We start from the raw sequence: 27859 nt of genomic DNA on the forward strand, positions 1-27859 counted from the left end.
CTCACTTCTTCAGGCTCGTCCCTCACGTGGACCTCCCCTTCCCGAACTGGGGAGGAAGTGGGGAGACCTGAGCCTCTGAGTCTTGTCCTTATGCTGAACTCTGGTCCTCACTCGAAAACGCTTTTCCCAGGCCTGGTGGCATCGCGCTGGGAGGGCCTTTTGTTAGCTGGATAAGCCAGGTGAGCAGAGGACCCTGGAGTCCATGCCTGGACCTTCCTGAGTCATCACGTGGAAGGAGGGACAGTCTGGGGCCTTCTGGGGGCCACTGTCTCTTCATGTAGGCATTAAGCTACCAATTAGGAAGAAAGGGACGTCTCTGGGTCTTGGTTGCAAAACTAGTTTGGAAACTTGCATTCATTCGTTTGACAAACATGTTTAGAGCCTGGTGGGGGTGGTGGTTTAGTTGCTAAGTCGTGTCCGACTCTTGAGATGCCCTCCAGGCTCCTATGTCCAAGGGATTCTCCAGGCAAGAATGTTGGAGTGGGTTGCTCTTTCCTTCTCCAGTTTAGAGCCTACGATGTGCCAGACCCTGAACCTGATGCTGGCAATAAAGTTCATCTTTCTAAGCCAGTCAGCCTCCCTCGGCCCTACTTGTGCAATGATTCAGTTCAGTCGCTCAGTCGTGTCCGACTCTTTGCAGCCCTGTGAATTGCAGCACACCAGGCCTCCCTGTCCATCACCAACTCCCGGAGTTCACTCAAACTCACATCCATCAAGTCGATGATGCCATCCAGCCATCTCATCCTCTGTCGTCCCCTTCTCCTCCTGCCCCCAATCCCTCCCAGCATCAGAGTCTTTTCCAATGAGTCAACTCTTCGAATGAGGTGGCCAAAGTACTGGAGTTTCAGTTTTAGCATCATTCCTTCCAAAGAACACCCAGGACTGATCTCCTTTAGAATGGTCTGGTTGGATCTCCTTGCAGTCCAAGGGACTCTCAAGAGTCTTCTCCAACACCATGGTTCAAAAGCATCAATTCTTCGGCGCTCAGCTTTCTTCACAGTCCAACTCTCACATCCATACATGACCACTGAAAACACCATAGCCTTGACTAGACGGACCTTTGTTGGCAAAGTAATGTCTCTGCTTTTCAATATGCTGTCTAGGTTGGTCATAACTTTCCTTCCAAAGAGTAAGCGTCTTTTAATTTCATGGCTGCAATCACCATGTGCAGTGATTTTGGAGCCCCCAAAAATAAAGTCTGACACTGTTTCCACTGTTTCCCCATCTATTTCCCATGAAGTGATGGGACCAGATGCCATGATATTCGTTTTCTGAATGTTGAGCTTTAAGCCAACTTTTTCACTCTCCACTTTCACCTTCATCAAGAAGCTTTTTAGTTCCTCTTCACTTTCTGCCATAAGGGTGGTGTCATCTGCATATCTGAGGTTATTGATATTTCTCTCGGCAATCTTGATTCCAGCTTGTGCTTCTTCCAGCCCAGCGTTTCTCATAATGTACTCTGCATAGAAGTTAAATAAGCAGGGTGACAATATACAGCCTTGACATACTCCTTTTCCTATTTGCAACCAGTCTGTTGTTCCATGTCCAGTTCTAACTGTTGCTTCCTGACCTGCATACAGGTTTCTCAAGAGGCAGGTCAGGTGGTCTGGTATTCCCATCTCTTTCAGAATTTTCCACAGTTTATTGTGATCCACACAGTCAAAGGCTTTGGCATACTCAATAAAGCAGAAATAGATGTTTTTCTGGAACTCTCTTGCTTTTTTGATGATTCAGCAGATGTTGGCAATTTGGTCTCTGGTTCCTCTGCCTTTTCTAAAACCAGCTTGAACATCAGGAAGTTCACGGTTCACGTATTGCTGAAGCCTGGCTTGGAGAATTTTGAGCATTACTTTACTAGGGTGTGAGATGAGTGCAATTGTTGCCTTTCTTTGGCATAGGAGACCACAGTTTCCTCTTCCATCTCTCCGAGATAAACTTCTGAGGGTCTTTCCAGGGACCCAGTTCTGCCCTGGATGGTCTTGGCAAGGCCACGTGGTGTCCCTGAGCAGGGCAGGTGGGGAAGGAAGGAGGTACAGTCCTCGGCTTGACACCCTCAAAGGGCCTTCCTACGGAATGAGTTACCTATTTCATCTGGAAGAAGCATTCGGGGCTCCGTTTCCACCACGGGACTCTGCAGACCAGCCGTTAACAACGTGGTTTCCTGCTTGGCGGTGATCCGCCCTCCAGGGCTGCTGCAGATTACAGGAAACAGAGACGCCTCCCTGAGAGGTCCGATAAGAGTGCGGCGCAGGGGGCCTCCACCTCCCTCCCAGCCCCGGGCAGGACGGCTGGCTGAGGGCTGTCGGGGGAGCCCAGGGTGGGGCCAGCCCGCCCGTCTCCCCCTAGCCTCCACCGTGCGGCCTTTGAAGAGACAGTCAGTCTCTCTAAGCCTCAGTTTTCTCATCTGAAAAAAGTGGAAAGTGAAATGCACGGCCCAGAATTAAAAAGAATAACATGCCTGCACCTGTAGGTGCTGAACAGGGGCTAATCCCCTCCTTAGGGCCCACAGGGTCAGAACAAGAGTCCAAGTTCCCTGTCCCAGTGGGTTTGGCTGGGGTGGGGGCAGTGAGGTGGGAGACAGTGGGGAGAGGGCCTTGAATGCCCCTTGAGAGGGTCTGGATCTCAGCCTGGAGGTGGCAGGGAGCCCGAAGGGGGGTGATTCGGGCACCGCTGTGTCCTGGTTGAGCAGTGGTCTCCGAGGTTGGAGGGGGATTTTAGAGAATCTCTTAGAACTTTTGTAGCTTTTTTTTTTTTTTTTAAAGAAAATCACACGGGAGATCCTGTATGCCATGAGGCTTGGCAAAAAACTAGAAAAAATAAAAAGATCACAGACCGCTTCCTCCATACCCTGCTGCTGGGTGAGCTCAGTACATGTCTGCGAGTGGCCCTCTGGGTGGTCCCGCTCAGGCTTAGCCTGGTGCTCTTACTAAGCCATGGGGTCCTGTGTCACTTCCTTCCTCTAAGCTCAGTCTTCTTGTCTGCAGAAAGTTATTAGAGGTTTATCGTACCTGCCTCCAGCAGAGCAGTGAGAGAGCCTGGGTTTTCCATCCTGGATGGGAAAGCCCTTTGCAAACTGTACATGAGAAAGTGTTAAAGTCATAATGGTTGTTGTTGAGTCGCTCAGGCATGTCCGACTCTTTGCGACCCCAGGGACGGCAGCACACCAGGCTTCTCTGTCCTTCACCATCTCCCTGAGTTTGCTTAAATTCGTGTCCATTGAGTCAGTGATGCCATCCAACCATCTCACCCTCTGTCGTCCCTTCTCCGTCCTTACACACACACACACACACACACACACACAAAACAACAGGTCTCACCGTTCTGCAACCCTCGTGGCTGCAAGACCATGATCACCCATGGCTGCAGATTCATCAGCTCGCGTGCTATCGGCACTGGACCAACTGGTCCAAGGTGACATCATCACCGAGACAGGGGATGAGCCGTCCACTCCGGATGGATGTGGACCCAGTGGCCACGTGTGGACGCTGGGAGTGACCCCTAGAAGTGACCTCTCCCCCGGGCCTGCTCCTGTCTCCAGCTCAGTGCCTCCTAAGGGACCCTCTTCGGAGGACACTGCAAAATGTTCCCCTGGGGGCAAAATTGAGACCCAGTGCTTGAGATGAAAACCAAGTTGAAAGGGAATCCTGGGGCTAGAGGAGGAGCTTGTTGAACACCGCCACACATACACAATCCGCTAATCCATACTTCAGAGAATTCTGCAAGACAGATAATGCTAGGTCATCAACAAATACACAGCTCAGGAAAAACCAAGGGAGAGCCCTTCAGAGTGAAAGAGACAAAGGACTCTTCTACCAAAGACTTCCCTGGCGGTCCAGTGGCTAAGACTCCACACTGCCAACGTGGGGGCCCAGGTTCCAGCCCTGGTCAGGGAACTGGATCCTGTGTGCTCTGACAAAGCTCGGCGCAGCCAAATAAGAAATAAATACAAATGAACGTATATGTGTGGACCTGTTTGCCAAGAGCAGTGTGTCAACTTTGGAACTTGATTTGGACAAACTGTAAAAAGACATTTTTAGAGATGATTGGGGGATTATAAAACATTGAGGAATTGTTAATTTTATTAGGTATCTGATGGTATTGTGATTATGCCTCAAAAAAAAACAAACCCACTTACCACTACAGATGTGTGTAGAACAAGCTGAAGTATTTTCATGGGCTCTGATATATCAGAGATACACACTAAATGAATCCAGGAAAAATAAAAATAACAAGAGTGGAGGGAGGGAACAGGAGGGACAGCGTACAGATCTGTGTTGAGATGGGCTCGCCGGGACCCCTGTACCATTCACTCTACTCTGTGTGTGTGTGAAACTTTCACAATAAAAACACTCTCAAGAGGTAAAAAATAATAACTTAGTGCAAAGAGAGGTTTTCGGTCAGCACGCGTGCTAAGTCACTTCAGTCATGTCCAACTCTGCGACCCCATGGACCATAGCCTGCCAGGCTCCTCTGTCCATGGGATTCTCCAGGCAAGAACACTGGAGTGAGTTGCCATTTCCTCCTCCTGGGATCTTCCCGATCCAGGGATCGAACCTGCGTCTCCTGTGGCTTCTGCATTGCAGGCAGATTCTTTACCATCCGACCTGCCGGGGAAGCTCTTTGGGGCAGCGGGGGAGCCTAATTCTGGAGTCTGCCTGGACCCAAAGCAGGAGAAGCCGTGACATCTGGGCCTCCATCTCTGCCTCCCTCAGAGAAGGGAGCTCTGCTGGTTCTGTCCGGGGACCCTGGTGAATTCATAGGCCCCTCGGCAGCCCCGGCCCTCAGCTCCCAGAGCCCCCCACCCCACCGCATGGGAGGACACAAGGAGGTTGGAGCCGTGTGCTCTCCAGTGGTTCTGCCGGGAAGGCAGGACTGCAGGCCCCTGTGTTCTCTTCTGTGGACACGTCTGCATTTGCCAGACTTTCCACAACTGGAGTTACTCTCTCATATGGAGATAAAGTAAAAGTTTGAAAAAATGCAGTATCCTTTTACACACTTGTCTCCTCCGTAAGAGGAGAAAGGATTGTTCCTGAATCATTCCTGGGTCCTTAGCTTTGAGCACATGACCTGGCATACAGGAGAGAAATTTTAAGGAAGTAAGTAAGTGTTAGTCATTCAGTCGTGCCCGACTCTTTGCGACCCCATGGACTGCAGCCCACCAGGCTCCTCTGTCCATGAGATTTTCCAGGCAAGCATACTGGAGTGGGCTTCCATTTCCTTCTCCAGGGGATCTTCCCAACCCAGGGATCAAACCTGGGTCTCCTGCACTGCAGGCAGATTCTTTACTGACTGAGACCAAGTTTCTTAACCCATAGACGGTAGGCAAAAATCACACCACCCGCCGCAAGCCGTAAGCAGAGGCCCAGACTACCTGGGCCCTGGACCCATCGAGGGCCACTCAGGGTCTCCAGGAAGACGCTTTATATTAATAGCTTCTGCAAATGGAAGGCCAGCCTTTTCCACTTATTTCCATTTACTATCTAAAATGCATAAAAATGTAAGCGCCTATCGCTGTGCCTCTAAAATCATCCTTGTGAGAGTCTAGCTCATTCACTCCACACGCACATGTTAGAGTTTTGCCTGTGCCGCACGCTCTATGCCTCAGGTAAATCCATGCTTTTTTTTTTGATTGTGCTAGGTTTTCATTATAGCGTGCCAGCTTAGTTGCTGGGTGACATGTGGAATCTTAGTTCCCTGACCAAGAATCAAATCCACAACCCCTGCATTGCGAAGTGATTCTTAACCACTGGACCACCAGGGAAGTCCTAGCCCCACACCTCTTCATGAGCCCATTTCACAGATGGGGAGACTAAGTTCGGGCACGTTAAACACACCAACCCCATCGTCTCGGGGAACAATGAGCACCACACCCAGGATGGGGACCCTGGTCTCCTGGCTCTAAGCCTGGGCCTCTTTCTGGCCCTACATTGTCTCCCCGAATAAGACTCTGGAGAGGCTCAGGAAGGCTTCTTGGGCCTTTCCTATAATTTCAACATAGACGTCTGCTGGGAGCCTTGATGGAACCCGGGTCAGGGCCCCCCGAAACCCACCCACTCGCCTCCTCTGGGTGGTGCTGCACCTGCCCTGTCTACACTCAGCTCCGGCCTCTCCCTAGAGACACAGCTACCCAAGGGCTCCCAAGAGCCAGGGGGAGTGGCAATGGTCACCCCCATTTTACAGATGAGGAAACTGAGGCTCAGAGAGGGGCAAAGTCCAGACAAACCTATGCCAGACAGGTGTCTCCAAACCCCGCCGCGTGCTGGGGGTGCAGCAGTGAGGAAGTGCGGCCCTGCCTCTCACGGGCCACGAGAGGGCGGGAGGCAGCGTGGACAGCAGCGTGTGGACTGCTCTTTCTGAAAGCTCGGTCGGGCCGGTTTGGTGGCAGCTGGAAACAAGCCTTGGAAGAGGTTTGTCTCCTGGGGCGGGAACTGCTGAGCCACACTCGAGCTGGGGGGAGGGGTGGACCTGGGGGCTAGGGGGCCCGCAGGGAAGGGGCCTGGTGGACCCAGGGGAGGCCAGGTGACCAGCTTTCTCTTTCCTGCCCCTGAAGCCCAGATCCAGCTCTGCTCAGCATCCCAGGGCAGCCCCAGGCAGGGTCTCCCCTGGGGCGGTGGCTGTACTTGGTGGGCGAAGCCTGGATCTCCCTGGAGGACTGGGCCCCCTGGGATTGGGAAGCCTGGAGGTGGGCCCCTGACCTCCGAAAGAGCCGCCCTCCAACCATCCTGAGCTCTGCCTGTGTGCTGGGGTCAGACTCACAGCCTAACGGGGAGACAGATGGACAGACAGGTCTAGAGACTGCTGACCAGTTCTGAGGGTGCAGGGAGGGGTCTCCGGGGCGCTCAACCTGGCACCCCGGCGGCTCCGGACAGCACCCTTCACCACCTTCGGTTCTTGGCGAATCTCTTGGCCCATTTTAGATTTTAGGAGTGGTCCTCTCCACCCCAAACCTATCCCTTACCCCCAGAGATGGGAGGAGGACTGGACCGGTTGGCAGGTGTTTACGACCCAGCACTCCCCAGGCCGAGCTGTGTGGGGTCGGGAGGCCCTTAATTCGGGGGCCACGCTCCTTCGGAGAATCTGGTTCACCTGCCACGTCTCCACTGTGGAGGGCCACAGGGCATGAGTAAGGGGCTCCCCAGCCTCTCAGGAGGGAGAGACCAGCTCCACCAGGCAAGGGCAATGGGGGGGCTGGGGTTGGCACATGGCCGAGGGGCACCTGGGTCATGACAGCTGAAGAAGGCACGAAGGGGGTCCAGGCAGAAGGAACAGGACAAGCAAAGGTGCGGTTTGTGCAGCCAGGATTGTGACCTGTCTAGAAAATGCCAGTCTGGGTGGGAGAGGGGAGGCGGGGGGCTGAGAGGTCAGGCTGGAGCCAGATTGGGAAGGGAGGGGCTGGAAAGTCAGGCTGGTGGCTAAGGGAGACACTCTGGTGGCTGTTAGAGGCTGGACTTAAAGGAGCCGCGCTCTGGAGGTGCGTCTGCCCATATGTCTACTGGGTTGCCCCGGCTGGCCTCCTGGGACACTGAGCCAGGCTCCACCTTGCTCCTCCCAAGCCCACCCGCTCTCACCCTCACCTCTCCAGGCCCGTCCCTGGGAAGCCCCCTTGCCCATATTCAAACAAGAACAAAAACCTAGCCGCCAACTCTCTCCCAGCCATGAGCTCGCCCTCCACAGGCAGTGGGCAGCCAGTGCTCAGAGGATCACCGTGATTAGCAGAGTCTCAGGGTCTTTCTTGGAGACTTCTGAGTCCATAAGATGGACCTGGTTTATGCATTCACCTGGGTGTCAGTTGGACATTGGAGCCTCGCACAAGGCCTGGTGCAGAGAGGGTGCCTATAAGGTCTGGGGCTTGAGGGTGGACTGGCAGTGGGAGGGACAGGTCTCCTGATGGGTGATGCCTTGGGCCAGGGAGGGGGGTCAGCAGGCTTGGGGCCCCTCACGGCAGAGACCCAGGGTGAGGAGGCTGAAGTCTTGTTGTTGTTCTATCGCTAAGTCCTGTCCAACTCTTTGCAACCCCAAGGACTGCAGCACGCCAGGCTCCCCAGTCCTTCACCATCTCCCAGAGTTTGCTTAGGTTCATGTCTGTTGAGTCAGTGATGCCATCCAACCATCTCATCCTCTGTCGTCCCCTTCTCTTCCTGCCTTCAATCTTTCCCAGCATCAGGATCTTTTCCAATGAATTGGCTCTTTGCATCAGGTGGCCAAAATATTGAAACTTCAGCTTCAGTGTCAGTCTTTCCAATAAATATTCAGTGTTGATTTCCTTTCAGATTGACTGGTTTGATCCTCTTGCAGTCCAAGGGACTCTCAAGAGTCTTCTCCAGCACCACAGTTCAAAAGCATCAATTCTTTGGCACTCAGCCTTCTTTATGGTCCAACTCTCACATCCATACATGACTACTGGAAAAACCATAGCTTTGACTAGATGGACCTTTGTCGGAAAGGTGATGTCTCTGCTTTTTAATGCACTGTCTAGGTTTGTCATAGACCTGCTCCCTTCCTAAAGAGGTGGATGGGCTGCTCTGGAGAGGGAAAGACAAGGAGCCTCCAGGAGTGTTTTTGTGAGACCTGGGAACACCTGCCACTCCAGGTGTAGGAGAGAGGAAGGATGGGAGCTGGACTCCATGCTGGGACATTTAGGAAGCTGATTTTTATAGATAGGATGGGGCTGGGGCCAACTGTGTGCATGTGTGTGTGTGTGTGTGTGCATGTGTGTGTAGCTGTTTATTGGTGAGTTGGATGGATTAGAAGGAAATAGGGGCTGAGGTCTGAGAAGAGGAGGAACGTGGGGTGCATCAGAGAAGGTTCCTCTAAGGTACATGAGACCTCAGGTTGTCTCAGGATGGTGGAGCGAGGGAAGAGGTTGAAGTTAGTAGGTCAGGGCGGGTGGATGCATCAGGAAGACAGACAACACATATCAAACACCTCCTTTGCGTGACATCCAAACCACTCCCCCACCTGAGGTATGTGGGGCACCCCTTCCTCTGAAAGAGGAAACCGAGGCTCAGAGAGGTTAAGAAACTTGCCCAAAGTCACACAGTAAAAACATGAAGAGCTGCGACTCCAGCCTAGACCTGCCTGGTCTGAAGGCTCACGTCCTCTCCTATCATCGCCTTCTTCTCAGGGGCTGGAAAAAGTGGGGTCTCAGATGGAGGAACAGCGGGGAAGGAAAGGTGGGGAGGGTGTGTAGGCAGCAGGACCTCAGCCCAGGGGTCCCATCAGTCACCCCCAAACAAGCACCCCAGCTGATGTTACCCGGAGCCAGAGGGCCTGGGTGCAAATCCTGCCTGTATCCTCGGCATCTGTGGGGCCTGGGCAGGAAGGTTTCTCCCCAGCCTTGGAAGCCTCAGGTCCTCTGTGCACCCTCGACGGCCGTGAGGATGAAGTGGGGGGCCCCCGCATGGGCCCTGGCTGCTACTGGGGACCTGGGGACTGTGGAGAGACCCAGCAAGGCGATAAGGCATATGGAGAGTGGCCAGAGGTGGGGGGTGCTGGAGCCTGGTACAGCCTGGGGATGGGGGTGGATTAGAGTTGGGGATGCTGTTCTGAAGGTGGGAGCACCTGGAGCACCGTTCTGGGCCACCCCCACCCCCCAAGGGGACCAGGAAGTATGAGTGGGGAAGCTCAGGAAGTCCAGGCCCAGGGTGGAGGGCAGGGCAGGCGCAAAGGTGAGGATGTAACAAGACTTCAAGATGCTTCTGGGGAGCCCCTGGACCCGAGGGAGAGCCTCGCGCATGCAAGGGTGCTGGGAGGGTCTCCCACGGCACATCATCGGGCCTGGAAGTGTTTGCCTCCCCTGCCCCCACCTCACATGGCTCCCACGGGAGACCCAATCCCGCAGCTTCTAAATCGGGCTTAGCTTCCCGATGGTGGAGGCAGCAGCAGGCGACTGGGCGATGCCTTTGAAAAAACAAGGCTATTTGGAAAATTCCACTGTGGTGCACTGTAGCGTGGAGCCCACCCCCTCGGGCTCTCTGCCGTTTCTCAGTACCCGGAGCGTTCAGGCCTCCAGCCCCGGGCACCTCTTAAGCATCAGGGGGCCACAGGCCACAGGGGGTCCCCTGCAACACTCCCCGCCACCACATCCCATTGCCAGGCTGGGGGTTCCAGGCTTTTTGCAGAGTCTATTGATTTCATTATAATTTCCTCCTCCAAGCAATTACGTGGGCTACCCTGAGATTTAGTGACCTTTGAATCCACACCCACCAGGAGTCAGGTGTCCCCAGTAAACAGGGTAACAATACATCACTGGGCTGCTAGAGACGCTGTGACTGACCTGGGCTACACACCACGGTCGCAGGGCTCTGTCGTCGGCCATCCCGCCACAGCAAGTGTGTCTGGCTGAGCACAGATTACCTAACCCCTTGGAGCAGGAGTGTTCCCTCTCACAAAGTGCTAACAGGACTTGGCTTGCTCTGGGGAGAAGGGTCGGGCGGCAGAGCCCTCGTCTGATGGCCCGGGCGCCTGTGCCTCTTGAATCCTGTTGGTTACCCATCAGTTGGCATCTGAACACATCTCATCACACAGCACGCGTTTGTTGTGGGACGTCTAAAAGTTTCGAAATACACCACCAGAAGAAATTATGTGTGTTCTGATATCATTTTGGGGTGTCTTCCCATTTCTTTTTGTGGATATTTCATAGTCTTCTATTTTATTTAAAATTCAGCGTCACTCTTATAACAAGCATTTCCTGTTTGCTATGATAAACTTGTTTAAAACAGAGTTTCCAAAAACATTAATTTATTTGTGGCTGTGCTGGGTCTTTGCGTGGGCTTTCTGTAGGGGTGGGGAGTGGGGGCTACGTGGTAGTTGCGGTGCACGGGGTCCTCATCGTGGTGGCTTCTCTTGTCGCGGAGTGCAAGCTCCAGGGCGCGAGGTCGCCAGTGCTTTGAGCTCATGGGCTCTAGAGCACAGGCTCAGGAGTTATGTAACACGGGCTTAGCTGCCCCACGGCACGCGGGGTCTTCCCGGATCAGGGATCGAACCTGTGTCCCCTGCCTTGGCAGGCAGATTCTTAAGCACAAGACCACCAGAGAAGTTGTATACTACACTATTTGGAAGGCTTTAAAATAGCTGTGTAGAAGTTTCTCTGTTTAGTTAACCTTTCCCCCCGTGGTTGGACATCCACATCACATCTGTTTCCCTGTTGTGACACTGCAGGGAGCATCTTTTTACAACAGTTTTGGCCTGAAATTGGGGGTAATTTTATTAGTTTCCCTTCAAGTGTACCATTAAAAAGTATTCATTGTCTTATAATCGTCTTTTCTGCTGCAGCCATGCCTTCTCCCTCTTATAAATGTGCTATTTCTGGGAGTTCCGCCTCTCTGAAGCCTCTGATTTTAATCTCTGATGGTAAGAAACAGGTAAGCTGAGTAAATGCGAGTTGATGGCCTGGGGTGAGGGTCGGATGCTGCTTCTAGGAGCAAAGCGCAGAGGCTCGTGGTGGCCACCCTGTTTGTTATGACTCTTCTGCATCTCTGTGTCTCTGTCTCTGTCTTCTACGGGCCTGAGGTTGCCAGAAGGCTTACCTCCAGCTACCTGGACTACTCCTGACTTTGTTGTTGTTGCTGTTTTTTTTTCTCAGTTTTCAGAAACAAGAGAAACCCAAGTTCCAGGCACTGTGTCCTAAAAACGAGAACGTCCACCTCGACGGTGATTTCCTGTATGCCAAGGAATAAAGACAGAAAGGATAGGTTTTCCTGGATTTCTGCAAGCCCTTGGGCCAGAGGAAAGCTCTTCTGAAATAAATGATGGTTGCACAACCTGCTTCTGCCCGGTGGGGACGGGCCCGCTGCCAGCCCGAGGGGACAGTGACTGTCGCAGATACTTTCATTCACACCCTGCCCCCCACCAGCAGTGGCCCTGACCAGAAGCTGTGTGGGGGCAAGGGGGGTGGGAGGGGGGCGAGTGGGCTGGAGCTTCTGGACAGTGGGGGGCGAGTGGTGAGACCCGGGCTGAGCGGCCTCACTTCCCAGTGTGTTTCCTCACCTGTGAAGTAGGTGTGCCAGCTTGGCAGGTGTGGGGCTCACCTGGCAGGTATGGTGAGAGGGTGAAACAGCAGGCACGGCACAGGCTACCTGGAGGGCTCACGTGAGTGCAAGTATGAGAAAGGCTTATTCACCCATTCAACAAGTATTAAGGAGCTCACCTTTGGGGAGGGGTGCTGGGGAAGTCAAGGTAAAATATGCATTTGGGAGACTGGATCCCCACACCTCCTGAGAAGCGATGCCAGGGCAGTTTGGCAGGGCAGGGCTGCTAGCCTGGGTCTGGTGCCCACCTGCTTCCCCACCTGAACTCGGGCCCCTCTGCACATCTCTCTCTGAGCCTCCGATTCCCCGCTAAATAACAAGAGGGGTGGGCTTGAGGACTCATAGGGGTCCCGTCAGCTCCAGCACCCTCCTTGTGACCTTTCTGGGGCCTGCACCTGGTCAGTTACCATTTTCTTGGCAAGGGGACGTGGCTGCATTTACAAGTTGCCACGTCAGTCTGGCCCTGGGGCTCTGTGGGGCAGGAATCGTGGGCTGTGGACTCCTCTGGTGCTCCTGGAGCCCGGAAGGCTGGCACAGAGTGGGCTCAGGCCTGGTTTCCATGGGTATCAGACAGCCTGGGAAGGGCTTCCCACTCCTGCTGAGCAAGTCCGGGGAGGTTCAGAGGTCGGGCTTGGAGAAAGAAGTCCCTCCGTGGGGCCCCTGGAGGGGGGTGGTCTCAGTGTCTCTCTCCTCACCTTGGCAGTTTGACAACACACTTTCTATATACATTATACTGCTAGGAAGGCGCCAACAACTCCCCAAACATGCCAGAAACCAACAAAGCCAGACAGCTGTTTTACATTTAATCACCACACAGCTCAGGAGGTGGAGATGCTATGAGCCTCGTGGAGATGGGGAGAGTTGGGGAGGGGAGGTTTCGGGGCTTAGCGAGGCCAGGCCGCCACCCACCAGGCCTGGGCCCAGAAAGGAGGTGAGGGAACTGCAGGCCGGGAGCTTCTCTACATCTAGCAGCGGCTCCACAGCCCCCAGAGGTGGGACCAGGTGAGGATCAGTCTGGTACCCGGGTGTTAGGTCTGCACGGGGTAACTGGGATGGCTACCCACCCTCCTGATGGGCAGCGGTGAGCCAGCAGAGTGGGACAGGGGGCTGACCACCCTCATCCAGTTGTCATCTCCACATTGGAGATGGGGGCCAGGAGGTGTGAGGTTCTGAGAAGTGACGTGAGTGCCTGTTGCTATGTGGCTAATCTTGTTCACTGTAGTTTTAATTGTTAGACTGAAACTGCAATGAGGATTTGTCTAGAATGTTTGTGGGTGCTGGTGACAAGGGGTGAGATGGGGGTCAAATCACAGAGGATATGAGTGACACATGGGCTCCGGGGAGGAGCTCTGGGCTGGAATGGGTGGCCGCAGGGTGGCAAGAGAGGGAGGAGCAGGCAACAGAGGGCGCCCAACACAAGTCCGTGGACCACAACTTTCTAGGCTCTGGATTTAGAACAATGGTTTCTGTCGTTGCGGGCTTTCAAAACCCTAAGACTGAGAATGAGGGCAGGTAGGAATTTGAAGAGTCGCATAGAACACTGTAAAAACAGATTTATTAATCTGAGGTATTAAATTGGGGATTAAGTCAGGCCTAAAGCAAGTCGGTAGTTCTCTGGTGTTTTCTTAAAATAAGCTCGGGAGGGGACACTGGGCTTTGGGGGAGCCCTGGTATTAGCTTTCCTTAAAACATCCAGAAATGCAACCATTTATAAAGCTTCTATTATGCCCTAGGCACTGTGAAGGGTGTTAATGTATTCTATTAACAGATTTCCTTTTTAAAGCTCTCACTCCTCCTGCCATCATGACTGCAGGTGCGCAGAGTTTTTAGAGCTATGACCCCAGCAGGAGAAACAAGCCTGGGCTTCTCAGGACCAACACTAATGACTAGAGCCAAAAGTAATCTTCACTGTACGCTTCCAGATATTCTGATGGACAGATCACCCTTCCTGTCCCTCTGAGGTTTCTTCTCTGGTACTTCTGCCTGGGGCGACCCTCAGCGCTCCTGGCAGTCTGGCGCCAAGCCTCGCTTGGAAGCCAGGCCTTCCAGCTCCCAATCTCTGGAGTCTTTTAGGCTCAGCGAACATACCAGTAAACAAGATAAGCCCGGTTTGGCTCAGGCGGCCCACATTCTTGGAGGACATTGAGGAATGGGTCAATAACTAGCGAACAAGAGCTCTCTTATTCCGGGGCTTTGCATGATCCTAGAGGCGGGGCATCTGGCCTCCAACTTCTCTCAGCTACTTACCAGCCCTGGACCTTGGGCAGGCGACTTCATCTTTCACTCTTTGTTGTTCAGTTGCTCAGATGTGTCCAAATCTTTGCGACCCCATGGACTGCAGCACGCCAGGCTCCCCTGTCCTTCACCATCTCCTAGAGCTTGCTCAAACTCCTGTCCATTGAGCCAGTGATGCCATCCAACCATCTCCTCTGTCACCCCCATCTCCTGCCTTCAGTCTTTCCCCAAATCAGGGTTTTTTTTCTAATGAGTCAGCTCTTTGCATCAGGTGGCCAAAGAATTGGAGCTTCAGCTTCAGCATCAGTCCTTCCCATGAATATTCAGGATTGATTTCCTTTAGGATGCATTGGCTTGATCTCCTTACAGTCCAAGGGACTCAAGATCTCCAGCACCACAGTTCGAAAGCATCAATTCAGTGCTCAGCCTTCTTGTCCAACTCTCACATCCATACATGACTACTGGAAATACCACAGCTTTGACTAGACGGATCTTTGTCGGCAAAGTGATGTCTCTGCTTTGTAATACTGTCTAGGTTTGTCCACTCTCTACCACCTGTTTTTTTTTTGGGGGGGGGTGTCGGGGGAGGGCGCCTTCGTGTGGAAGCCCCACCAGGGACCTGCGCCACTGCAGTGAAGCAGCAGCTCTTCAGCACTGCATCGCCAGGGAAGTCCTGCGTGACGGTTCTGATCACAGACCGTGTCTCTAGATTCTGCAATACTGACAGAAATAATGCGACGAACACTAGGCCAGCGGTTCCTAAACTTGTCTGCACATTACGCAGCTTCCAAAACCGTATCTTACCTCCAGAGACTGTGATTTAGTTGGTCTGAGGCGTGGCCTAGCCTTTAAAATTTTCAAAGATCTGCAGGTGATAGAGAAGTGCAGACAAGTTTGGGGAGGCGCGGCGCTGTGCCCTGTCTACCGGCTCAATAAGGGAACTGTCAGAAAAGCCCGTTTTACGGATGAAGAGACAAGGCCCGGCCGGGAAGGCTCAAGGCTCCAAGTCCCGGGCCCGAGCTCCGATATTGCCCACCTGGCCTCCAGCTTGCGGCCAGGTGAGGGGCGGCACCTTCCTCTCCCACACACCTGCCCGGGGGTGGGCAGGGCCACCCATCGATGCGCTCCGCCGCTCGGCTCCCCACGCCTGGTCGCTGCCCGCTCGTGCCCCTTCCCCCTCCCAGCCGCTTCCCATTTCCAAGATGGCCGCGGGTGGAGCCGACCAGGTAAGGAGGCCCCCTGGTGGGTGTCCACGGGGGCTCTGCGGGCATGAAGATCCCCTCAGGCCACCCCTCGCGGCTCCTCTTGGCCTTCGGGAGAGAAAAGGGCGGGTAATGCTGTCCCGGGGCCTGTGGAGAGCGGGCGACCGGGCCGGAGAAGGGGCAGAGGGACGAGCGTCGAGCTTAAGGAGCAGCGGCGGCCCGGCGGGGGTGGGGCGGCAGCCCGGGCGGAAGAGCGGCTGTGCCGGCAGGGGGCGGGGCGGGGCGGGGCGAGGGCGCGCGGGGCGGGGCGGGGCGGGGCGAGGGCGCGCGGGGCGGGGCGGGGCGGGGCGAGGGCGCGCGAGGCGGGGCGGGGCGGGGCGAGGCGAGGCGAGGCGAGGCGAGGGCGCGCGCCGCCGTTGGCCGCGGGCTCCTTGCCGGCACCTGCCTGGTCGGCTCGCTGCCTGCAGCGCCCCTGGTCTTCGCCGCGCACGTTGCGGGTCCCGCGGGGCCTGGGCTGCGGGCCCGCGGGCCCCGGGGATGGCGTCGGAGCCACGCTGACTCCGGTACTGAGGGCCTGCGGCGGGAGCCGGGCCGCGAGGGAGGGAAGGGGCCGGGCCGCGCGCGGGGCCGCTGCCACCTGCTGCCGCGTCGGCCGGAGCGGGGAGGCGGCGGCCCTGAGGCGCGGCGGGGCGCGTCCTGCCTGTCCTACCCCCTCGCCGCCGCGCGATCGCCGCTCTTTCCCGCGCCCGGGGGAGTGCGTGGGGCACGGGGAGCACCGCTCCTTCATGAAACGCGCGCCCCTAACCGCACCGTTTCCGGAACTTGACGGAAAGTTTTCACCCTCAGACGCGCGGAGCTCCGGGGCGGGAGAGGAGCCGGCTCGGCGCGCGGAACCGCTCCCCCGACCCGCGAGAGCCCCGGGACCCCCTCCATCTCAGAGTCCCTGAGCCCCGGGATCCCGCCACCTCAGGGTCCCTGAGCCCCGGCCCCCCCAACCTCGGAGCCCCCCGGAACCCCCTCCACCTCATTGTCCCTGAGCCCTGGGACCCCCTCCACCTGAGTCCCTGAGCCCCGGGACCCACTTCACCTCAGAGTCCCTGAGTCCGGGGTCCCGTCCACCTCGGAGCACCCCCCCGCAATCCCCTCCACCTCGGAGCTTCCGCCCCCTTGCTTCTCATGTCCTGTCCTCCCCCCATTCTCTTGGGATCCCCGTTGCCCAGGCCAGGGACTCCCTTTTTCTTCGGAGACCTGCGCCCTTGGGCTGCAGCCCCCAGCCTCAGACCCGGACCGGGGCTGCATCCCACCGCAGCGACCTTCATTCTGAGGGTAGGGGGCAAGGAGCGGGTGGGGGCGGCCCCTCCAGGAAGCGGTGGGCTGGGCCGCGGGTAGTTGGAAGGCCTCCTTGCCTGGCCCCGGGAGACCACGTCTGTTTCCAGACTGCTGAGGCACTGTGTGCTCCAGCGTGGATGTGGAAGCTTTGGAAAGTTCCCTGTGCGGCAGGCTCCCTGGGGCTGCCGCGTGTGCCCAGGCTGGCGGTGGAGGGGGCCCGTGTCCTGCGGATGTGGGCACCTCACCCTGTTGTCCTGGCTGCCTTTGTAGAGGGTGGTTGCTGCTGGCCTCGGTGAGGTCCCTGGCATGGACCAGGCACACCTTACAGCCATTGCTTCCTCCTGCTCGGTTTATCTGGCCAGGAACAACTGGGTCTCGTGTTTGCCTATGATTTCTTCTCAACTTCACACCTCCCCTCTTAACTGGGGTGCTTCTCCCTCAACCCGCCCCCTCTTCCCCCAACCAAGACTGTCTTACTCCTGTCTTGGTTGTGGTATGTTTGATCCCTTGAGACTGTGGACTCCCAGCCCCTGATTTCCAGCCCTAGTGAGAACCTGCCCGTGTCCTTGGGACTCACGGTTGTTGAGTGAATACACCCTTTGGGAAACATCAAGAGAGGTACAGTAACTGGTTCGGGGTCTTGCAGCTGGACAGCTGGAGAGAGGCACGGATGAGATTCAAATAGTGAGGTCTCGGGGCCAGACGCTACTCACTTAATGTCCTTCGTGGTCCCGGCAAGTCCTGGCAGGTCCCTGCTCAGCGCTGCTGGGCTGGGCTTACTCTGGGCTTGTGAAGCTGAGTTTTTGCAATCTGCCCCCAGTGCTCCTCTCACGTTCTGCATCAGCACCGCCTCACCCGGCCTCCGCTGGTCCCTGCCCTTCCCCTCGGCACCCTCTCTTCTGCTTCTCACCCCTCCACTCCTCCATTGCCCCCACCCCCCACGGCCCTTCTCCCCTCTGTCCAGCGGGTGAATGCCTGTCCATCTTCCCTCCGCTTGCCGTTGCTTGTGCTCCGCTGAAGACCTCTACGGAGTGGATTCAGCTTGTCAGAGCAACAGCTTGTTTTGGAATCTGTCCTCCCTTGGTCAGAGCTTCTGACCACCGTGTCCTCACCCTTAGCACTGAGGATGCATGCCCCGCATGTTGTGGGTGCCGGTGGAGCTTTGAGACCTCAGAGAAGATCTGTCATCCTAACAGGCGTTTATACATAATACAGGAGAGGATTTTAGGCACGTGGTTACGTGTTGTCTGTTCATGTTTGTTTCAGAGAGGGTGTAAAGTTTCTAAGGCCTGGCTTTAGACTTCTAGACTGTCAGGTTGGAAGGACCTCAGATAGACTGGCTGGGCTAATTGCCTCATTGGACAGGTGGGGAAGCTGAGAGCTAGGCTCAGTCAGTGCCCGAAGCAAAGGTGCGAGGAGGATGTTGGTGACAGGCGGAAGGTGTAGAGTGAGGCCACGCAGACTGGCTATGTCTGGGCTTATTTATGCAAATAAGTTGCTAAAATAGTGGGCCTGAGCTGGGTGCCCAAGGAAGAGTAACACCAGCAGGCGTCTTCTAAGGCTTGATTCTAAAGGCTTTATGTGCATTTCTTCGCCCCACCTTGTCAACTGCCTAATGAAATAGGGTTTGTTGTCCACCTCTTACTAGGTGGAAATTAAGGCACAGAGAAGTTAGACTAATCCAGGATCACACAGCTGCTAAGTGGAGGAGCCAGGACTCAAACCTAGGCAGTCTACCTCCAGAACCGGCGTTATCTTTACCCCTTGCATATTTTCTTTTTGAAACTTTCTGTGGAAGTACACAGAAAAGTCTAAATATTGTTGGGTTTATCTTCTATTATCACAGCGATTAGGACCTGTATTCCTAAGCACTCCAGCAAGCCAGGTGAGGGGTTTGACGTCAGAACCTGGTTTGCATCCTGTTCTCTTGCTGTGTGACTTTGGGTGAGTCACTCAGCCTCTCTGGATCTCAGTTTCTTGGGTGTACTTGACAGGCTTGTGATGATTAGAGAATGTGACAGCTCCTAATGTGTGTATGTATATGCGTGTGAAAGTCTCTCAGTCGTGTCCAACTCTTTGCGACCCCATGGACTGTAGAGTCCATGGAATTCTCCAGGCTAGAATACTGGAGTGGTAGCCTTTCCCTTCTCCAGGGGATATTCCAAACCCAAGGATCAAACCCAGGCCTCCTGCATTGCAGGCAGATTCTTTACCAGCTGAGCCTCAAGGGAAGCCCCCTAATATGTTTGGTCTGTGGCAAATGTTCAGTAAATTGTTTACCATATTAATAATTAAGGTTGTAAACTGGGCTGGCCTTGCTGCGTGGTGTCTCTGTAAGCCGTCAGTTGCCTCTCGGTCACTATACAGGTCCTTATTGGTCACTGTACAGGTCCTCATGAGGGTTAGTTTTGGTAAATCACTGTAGGAAACTGAAACATTCTGGGCTGGTGGGGCAACCGCCCTGTGCACCGAGCGCCCTTGATCTAAAATGTCCCACCTGTGCGTTTTAAGCCCAACTACCTTTGGACAGTTTAAGTGAAATATCTGTTTTTTAGGGTTGGGAAGGAGCCTTTGGGGAACCTCAACAGTTTAACACCAGTTTCCGCCTGATTTGCTGCTGGATGGAAACTTACTAACCTCCATTGTGTTGAGTTCCAGGTGCCTCCGAGTTGCCATTCACTCTTCAGAGAAATACATTGGGCTTCTAGAAAATTCTTTTTTATGGTTGTTTTTATCCTGAAGAGTAACTTATTTGAATAACAAACTACCTTTCTAGTTGCCTTTCAGTTTCTGTGTGTGTTTGTGTCGGTGTGTGTGTCTCTGTGTGTTTTGGCTTCACGTCTTGGCATGCGGGATTTTAGTTCCCTGACCAGGGATTGAACCCATGATTCCCACAGTAGAAGCATGAAGTCTTAACCACTGGACCATCAGGGAAGCCCCGACTTGCCCATCCTGTGTAACGCACGTTCCTCCATTGTTTTCGGCTTGCTTGTGCAGCAGTGGAGACAGTAATAAGCACCCTAGAGTCAGATCCAGGTGAGATCTGGATCCAGTCAGATCCAGATCCAGGTCAGAGCAGGACCAATCCACCTGCATTCTGTCGGGGCCTTGGTCTTGCCTGTGAGATGGTGACGACGGTGTTCTCAGCCCTGGGGGTTGCTGTGGAGGCAGCAGAGACCACAGACAGCAGGTGTAGATGCTGGACTCGGTGCCCAACACACAGCTCACACTGGTGCGTGGAGGCAGCTGCTCAGGGTAACTTCTCCTACGGAGGCCCTCGAGGTCCCGAATGGCCTGTGCCTTTCTTTTCAGGCTCCTTTCTGGCTAAGCCAGGGCTTGAATTAAAAAGAGAAAGGCACTCACAGTGGTTGATGCTTGGGAACCCTTTACAGAACAATCTGGTTTTTTTTTTTATTTTAAAATACATATTTTAAAAAATTTTATTTATTTATGGCTGTGCTGGGTTTTTGTCGCTATGCGTGGGCCTTCTCTAGTTGTGGCGAGTGGGGGCTTCTCTAGTTGCGGGGCACCGGCTTCTCATCGCAGTGGATTTTCTTGTTGCGGGATACGGGCTCTGGGGTGCGTGGGCTCGGTAGTTGCGGTGTGTGGGCTTAGTTGCCCTGCAGCGTTGGATTTGAGCTCCCAGACTACGGATTGAACCCATGTCCCCTGCATTGGCAAGTGGATTCTTAACCACTGGGCCACCAAGGAAGTCCCGAACAGCCTGATTCTCATGGGAGGTGTCAGTGGGTTCTCCCTGATGTTACATCCAGGCTTGAGTGGAAGGCCTGGGGGAGCCACTCCTGTGGGGAGCCTGGTGGTCCCACCAGAATCCTCCCTGGGAGACATGAAGGACCCCGGAGAGGCCTTCAGGAGGGTGATGGGATGTTGGAGAGAGGAGTGTCGGGGGGCCCTGCATGTGAAACTTCGGGCAGGTGGCCGCATCTGACTCAGCAAGCTGTGTCATCGTTCCCATCTGTGAAATCCTGCTCTTTCGCTGGAGCGGTGAGGATTTGAGGAGGTGCTCCATGTCTGCATGAGGGCTGCAAGGAGCAGAGCTTACCGAGGGGCTGTGGGGTCGCAGACTTGGGCTCAAGCCCCAGGTGCTGCCGCATCCAAGTGGAGACCTGGGTGGGCTCTGTGCCTCGGTTTCCTCCTCTATGCAGTGGGGTTAGTGCCTGGCAGAGGACTGTTGAGGGCCCTAGAATAGACTGGTATGTCAAGAGCCTCCAACAGTGCCTGGTGCTCATGAGATTGTAGTTTTATGGTGATGCTCTGGGTCAGGAAGATCCATCCCCTGGAGCAGGGCACGGCAACCCACTCCAGTATTCTTGCCTAGAAAATCCCCATGGACAGAGGAGCCCAGCGGGCTCCAGACCATGGGGTCGCAGAGAGTCAGACGTGACTGAGCGACTCAACAGCAACAGCTGGTGTTGTCTGGACTTGTAGGCCTAGTGCCTGCCCTCCTGAAACTTCGGATCTGTGACAGATGTGCCCGTAGACCATGGCTGGCAGAAAGGAGCTCTGTGCGCCCAACTCTTAAGCGGAAGGCACGGAAATAGGCGGCAGGGCTGGGTTGGCGGGAGGCTTGGCAGCGAAGGGGAGTGCACCCTCCCTGGAGGGTCGGGGGCGCAGCGCCGTCCCCGTGGGATGGGAGCGTGAGGGGGCCGCTCTCCCCGCGGTATCTGCAGAGGAGGCGGGACGGGAGGCCACGTGTGGCTCACACCCCGTGGACGGGAAGGAGCCACGGGGGACGAGCACAGAGGATGTGTGCATGGACGGGCAGAGCGGCTTCTGCCCGAGGCCACCCAGGGGTGGAATTTTTTTTTTTCCCCTGGGGGTATAACTAAATCACTTAGCTGTGGTTTCATGAACTGTTTCTTTTTTTTTTTTTGTATTTATGAAGAGTTGGTTTGAGTCCTGTTACTTTGTAAGGAGGAGAAAATTAAATTGTTGCTTCGGCCGGGCTTGTTTTCCAAAGCCTCATTCCCAGTCACTGGTGGCAGAGCTGCTGTCCCCTGTCCTGACCTGTGTTAAACTAGAGGTGGGCCCCTGGCAGAGCGAGATCGTTCCAGCCTCTTGGGGCGGCCCTTTGCCTCTTTGTTTCCTTCACAACTCAGTTTCTGGCAGGTAAATAAAATTCCGGCGGCCGCCTGGAATAAAAAGCCTTCCTCTTACCTGTGCTTGACGGCATGTGTGTTTCTCTCCCGCAGGCGGCGATGGCTGCTCATGGTCAAACTGGCCTCTGGTGCCAGGCTGTGCCCGGGGACGCCGAGAGCCCAGGTCGCGTGCTATGACGCCCGCAGCACGAGGGGTCATGTGTGACTTTGGGAAAGGGCGCGGAGGGAAATTTTGTTTTGCTGTCCTGAGCCGCCAAAGGTCGAGTGTGTCAACCCTTGCCGTCTAGTCTAGCAGGCGACATGGCGTGCAGGATGGTCATGGCCCACAGGCTGGGTCTGCCATCCACACACTTTGCCGGGAGAGTGTGGTTGCATTTACTTCTCTTCCGTGAGCTCCCCTGCCCACCTTGGTGTGGAAACACAACCCAGCTCCCAACAGAGGTTTCTTGGATGGACGGCCCCTGACGCCCACCCGCAGCTAGAATCTAGTCGTCGGGAATACTTAATTCAGCTGATAGGTTTTCTCATCCTTCACCGTTGGAGGCGTTTGCCCAGGCATCGACATCCAGGTGCCTTGCCTGCAGCTCGGGAGCCCGGGGAGGGGACCCCAGAACTGCTGAAGGTGGGGTGCAGCCACAAGGAGCCCTGGAGAGTGGAGGGCCTGCAGCTTCCTGGGGGCGGGGAAGGCTTCTCAGAGGAGCTGCCTTGGGGGCGTGCTCCGTCTCCGGGGACACGAACCCCTGGGGCGCTGGTGGCTGAGCAGGAGACAGAGTCCCCAGGGCAGTGGGTGTTGAGACAGGCGCGCTGATGGCCCGAGACTGGCAGGGCTGGCAGGGGACGGGTCCTGGGGGCCCGGCACCAGCCCACAGAGTCGAGGCTTCCTCTGTCTTGAGAAAACGTGTGACTTGGAGGCCGGCCATGGGCAGCTGCCTGCTGGCCGCCTTCCAGCGTCCACGCCGCTGCCTTGCTCGGAAGCACGCCCTTTCTTTGTGCAGCCCCCTACGCGGGCCCGGTCGGGAGGCCGGCTTCTCTTTGTGCTCTGGCCGCCCCAGGTGGAAGTGCTTGAGGGTGGGTGGCTTGGCCCTCGCAGAGTTCGGTCTTAGAGAATGTCGCAAGCGGAAGGACTTTTTCCCCTTTTAAGTTTCTTTTTCCAGAGTCTGTTCTCTGAGGCTGTTTCCCAGGTTTCAGGAACTTAAACTGGACCTGGAACCCTTGGAGCCTCAGAGGCCCCTCAGCTCCTTCTTAGAAGGGGCCCTGGGGCTGTTCCCGGTGGCCCCGAGCCCGAGGCTGTGGGATGGGCCATGGCCAAGTGGCTTCGAACTCCATCCCACCTGTTCTTCTCTTCCCTGGGCTTCTGTCTTCGCAGCGGAGGAGCAGGGGGCCTTGGGTTCCCTTAGCACACTTGTTCCTGTTCCTGTCTATTCTGGTGTCAAAATGCCAGTTTAAATCCGTGCCCCTCCGTGCGTGCCCGCTGAGCCTGTGGCTGAAGTGGAGGGCGCCTGCTGCGGCAGAGGCAGGCGCGCCGCGGCCCCTCCTCGCTCAGGGGCCTGCCCGGGAGTTCCATGCTGTTGCCCCATTTTACTCTGGGCTGGAGGGGAGTTGATTCTCAGAAAGGTTAAGTGTCTCCCGCACTGGCAAGTCAGGAGGCTTTCCACTGGCCTGCCAGAGGGTCTCCGCTCTGCTGACTGTATGGCCTTTTGTGTTTATGGGTTTTTTTTTGTCAGTTTGACCTGTTGGAATGTTGATGGTGTCTGGATAATTCCCATCACCTTTGCCACTGCCCAAGATTAGCTCTTAACTATGTGCTAAAAATGTTTCTTGCTGTATTTTCCTTTTAATTAGAATTTTTTTTAGAACTTTAAAAGTTTGTACACAGGTCTGTCTTCCTGTTGTGACAATGTTATGGTTTGACAGCGTAGTTCAGTTTGGGAGTTTTGCCAAGTCAGGGTTCCAGGGACAGTTTGCCCTGGCCTTGCCTGGGAGGGCTTCCCTGGTGGCTCAGAGGTTAAAGCGTCTGCCCGCAATGTGGGAGACCGGGGTTCGATCCCTGGGTTGGGAAGATCCCCTGGAGAAGGAAATGGCAACCCACTCCAGTATTCTTGCCTGGGAAATCCCATGGACGCAGGAACCTGGTGGCCTACAGGCCACGGGCTCTCAAAGAGTCGGACACGACTGAGCGACTTCACTTTCACTTTGCCTGGGAGGAACTCGTGGCTGGGGACTCAGGGTAGGAACTGCAGCCCCGGGAATTGGGAGAAGTGTGAACTGCAGAGCATTTAAAATGTGTTCCGTGTGGTGAGCTGATGCCCAGGTCCTTTTGGTCCTTTTTGCTCTGTAGGTTGAAAGTGTTAGTTGCTCGGTCGTCTCTGACTCTTTGCAATCCCATGGACTTGTAGCCCACAAGGCTCCTCTGTCCATGGGATTCTCCAGGCAGGAATACTGGAGTGGGTTGCCATTTCCTTCTCCAGAGGATCTTCCTGACCCAGGGACTGAACCTGGATCTCCCACATTGCAGGCAGATTGCTTACTGTCTGAGCCCGTAGGGAAGCCCTGTAGGTTAGGAAAGCGCTTTACTTAGCGTGATCACCTTTATGATCTCATTTTTGTATTAAGCTCTCCTTTGGTTTGCTGTCTTGTTTTGGTGTCGTGCAATGTGGTTTCGTCTTGCCAAGAAAAACTGATAACCAGTTAGTACGACACCACAGTTAGATGATCCTTCCCTACCACTGGGTCACATTTCAAGGTTTTATACACAGTTTGGTCTGTTCCTGAACTGTGCATTTTGACTTTGCCCCTTATTTCTATCTTTGCTCCAGTGCTGCGCTGCGTGACAGGCCCCTTCAGTTTCTGGGGAGGAGGGGCCTCACCCCTCCCCTGTTGTCTGCTTTTAATGAATGTGCTTTTGCCGACTTGACATTGAGAGGCCCGGCCAGGCTTCCTCAAGGGGAGCAGGACGCTCACTGCAGAAGCTAAAGTAACGCCCGAAAGGGAGTGGTTATCGGTGTCACTGCCAGGCTTCAAAACCTGCTGTTTGATGATAGCAGCCGCCCGCAGAGTGCTTGTGGGAGTTCGGGGTGGCGGGGTGGGGGGGCGGTGGTCGGTGCCTGCTGAAGCCTTTCTAGCGGCACTTTCTCTCATTCCCCCGAGCCGTCTAGTGGAGTTGGGGTTAGAACCCAGGAATGTCTGAGTCCGGAGATCTCTTCTGTATGTTGTTCTGTTCCATGGATCAGATGTAAATGCACCACCGGGTTTCTTTAGTTTTCGGTATTTTAAAGGACAGTGGGAAGGAACACAGCGGAACGCACCAGGCTCTCAGTCCGTGAGGACTGGGCCTCTCACGCCCTCGTCCCCGCCTGAGACTGAAACCGTAGGCAGGGCCTCTGTGTCACCAGCAGCTCGGACTCTCCCCATCAGGTGTTTCTCCAGGTTCGTGGCCTTTAGTTTTTTCTTTTATCGATTATCCTTCTTCATCGAACCAGCCTTCTGACCTGGGTTTTATAGCCCCAAACGGAGCCATTCGTCCCCTGGGTGGCTGGTTTGGGGCCAGCCCTGTAGATCCCAGCTGAACCGCCAAGTGACAGCGTGACCCTGCAGGCTTTTCTGAACCCGAGCCTCAGTTTCGTCTGTGGGGAAGCGGATAACACGCCCTGCCTTGGAGACTCGAGTGAGATGACTGAAGCACTGTGGAGAGCCGCCGCTCACCTGTGTCTCGGATCATCTCGTTGCACCTGGCGCACGCGGCCAATCTTGTTTTCTGTCCTGATGGAGACGTCTTGATGTTTATGCTGTCCACACATGTTGCACCTTGACTTGTGTGTGGGTTATGAACTCACATACTTTTGACAGAGGTATCACGTGTTTATCATTTTAGAAAGCAAGGAAAACCAAACCCCTTTGCTCTGCTGGGCACGGCCCTCCTGCTCCCAGTGCTGGCCTGAGGCCCACGGTTGTGATTGGTGGGGTACTTTATATCGTGATGGTAGTATGTTAACATGCTAGCGTCTGGTCCTGAATTCATACTTTGGTATGTAGGGCTTTTTTAAATTTTATCTTTCAAGGATTCCTCTTTTAAAAGGGGGCATCAGAACATTTGAACTCCAGAGGAGTTGCATCTTTGGCTTTTATATCCACTGTCTTAATTTCCATTTTTGTGGGTTTTTTTTCCCCTAGTTTTTCCTTGGACCAAGATGACTGATGGAAACCTTTCCACCTCTACAAATGGCGTAGCCTTGATGGGCATTCTGGACGGTCGACCAGGAAACCACATTCAGAACCTGCAACACTTGGCTCTCAAGGCGCCCAGGTCCCTCTCGTTGCCCGAGTATGGGCCCAAGCTGAAACTCAGTGCTTTAGAAGATCGGCACAGCCTTAAATCGGTGGACTCGGGCATTCCTACCCTCGAGATCGGCAACCCGGAGCCTGTCCCCTGCAGTGTGGTCCACGTGAGGAGGAAGCCGTCCGAGTCGGAGATCGTCCCTGAGCGAGCCTGCCAGAGTGCCTGCCTGCTGCCCTCCTACGCGCCCCCGGCTCCCGCCGGCGCCGAGAGGGAGCAGAGCCTGCGCAAGTCCTCCACGTTTCCAAGGACAGGCTACGACTCGGCGAAGCTCTACAGCCCCGCCTCCCAGGCCCTGCAGCGCAGCAACAATGTCTCAGTGTGCAGCGTGTCCAGCCTCAGCACGGAGCCATCCACCGCGCTGTCCCTCAGCAACGAGGACATCTTGGACCTCGTGGTCACGAGCAGCTCCAGTGCCATCGTGACCCTGGAGAACGACGACGACCCGCAGTTCACCGACGTCACCTTGAGCTCCACCAGGGAGACCCGTGACCTCCAGCGGGACTGTGCCGGTGAGACGGAGGAGGGGAGGAAGCTGAGACTCCTGGGGCCGTTCAGCCACTTCTTTACCAGGTACCGTGGTCTCCATCTCTCTAGCAGAGCCAGGCTGTTCAGCTCAGACCCGTTGCCTTGCTGTTCCGTCCGGAGCGTGTCGCATGTTTCCTGCCTGTTGGGCAGATGCTGTTGTACAGATAACTGGGCAGTCTGTCCCCAGCAGCCCAGCATCCTGTGAGCTCGGCGGAGGCCTGGCGTGTTGGTGATTCTGCGGTCTGATCCCTCACTGCTGGCTGTCACTCCTGAGGCCCTGGCTCACGCAGTCTCTTGTCGCTTCCTGGCCGCCGGCCTCTGACGTGCTGTGGCTGAGGGTGGCCTGTAAGTGGCCACTGTTACTAAGTCAGCACCCTTTGTCAGCCTTATCCTCTGAGGGGCCCTTCAGGCTGATAACTGGAGTTTCCTGGGCCAAGCGGAGGTGCTGGTGAGGGTGATAATCGAGTTAGCAGCCCCAGGCCCCGCTGGTATGACCGGGGGCTGGGATGTCTGGGCGGCCCTGGGCGCGTGCCCTGCACTCCTGCATGGCCGTGTTCCTTTGTTTGCGTCTGTTCCTGGGCCTCCTGCTGAGGTGTGCGGATCACCGCCCCACAGCCACCCACGTTCCCACCTGTGCTAGGAGCGGGCCGTGCACCCCACTCCCCTTCCCCACAGTGGCCCGCCAGCCGGGCGCTGAGCAGGGATGCTGGTCTCCCCGTGGCTCTCTTCCAGCTCCTGCAGCATCTGCCCGTCTCTTGTGCCTCACATTTGCGTTCAGCATGCGTCTTGTGTGCGTGTCCTTGGCTCTGCTCCTGACCGGGAACGCAGGAGTAACACGGCCGTGATTCTGGGGGACTTGCAGACCGACGGTGGTGGGGAGGGGACACGCGGTCAGTCACACAGGCAGGCACAAGCTCCCAAACTGTGGAGCGCTGCGAGGAAGTGCCGGGGGGTCTGGAGAGTGGGCCGGGAGTGGCCGTAGGCTCGCCAGCAGCTCTCTGGAGGGTAGGAGCCAGGGCCGGGCGGCTGGGCCTGCTTCTGGGGTCGGCCTGGCTGCCTTGTGCACGCCTGTCGCGGAGCCCA

At 55.5% G+C, this 27859-nt stretch overlaps 1 protein-coding gene across 9 annotated transcripts in view; it reads left to right on the forward strand.

The window, feature by feature from the left end:
• The first annotated feature begins 12868 nt into the window (after nt 1-12868).
• TBC1D14 (TBC1 domain family member 14) overlaps nt 12869-27859 on the forward strand; it is a 113339-nt gene continuing 98348 nt past the window's right edge. For 5 of the 9 annotated variants that reach the window (XM_055589175.1, XM_055589180.1, XM_055589181.1 and 2 more), the window contains exons 1-2: nt 15854-16029; nt 26086-26821. In XM_055589175.1, coding sequence (XP_055445150.1) covers nt 26103-26821 — 719 coding nt within the window. In that variant the 5' untranslated portion in view covers nt 15854-16029; nt 26086-26102. Of the gene's footprint in view, nt 13032-15336; nt 15491-15574; nt 15596-15853; nt 16030-26085; nt 26822-27859 lie in introns of those variants that run through there. The other 4 variants (XM_055589182.1, XM_055589183.1, XM_055589176.1 and 1 more) reach the window with 3 other exon arrangements.

This window comes from Bubalus kerabau, chromosome 7 (assembly GCF_029407905.1).
Source record: "Bubalus kerabau isolate K-KA32 ecotype Philippines breed swamp buffalo chromosome 7, PCC_UOA_SB_1v2, whole genome shotgun sequence".
NCBI classification, from domain to species: Eukaryota; Metazoa; Chordata; class Mammalia; order Artiodactyla; family Bovidae; genus Bubalus; species Bubalus kerabau.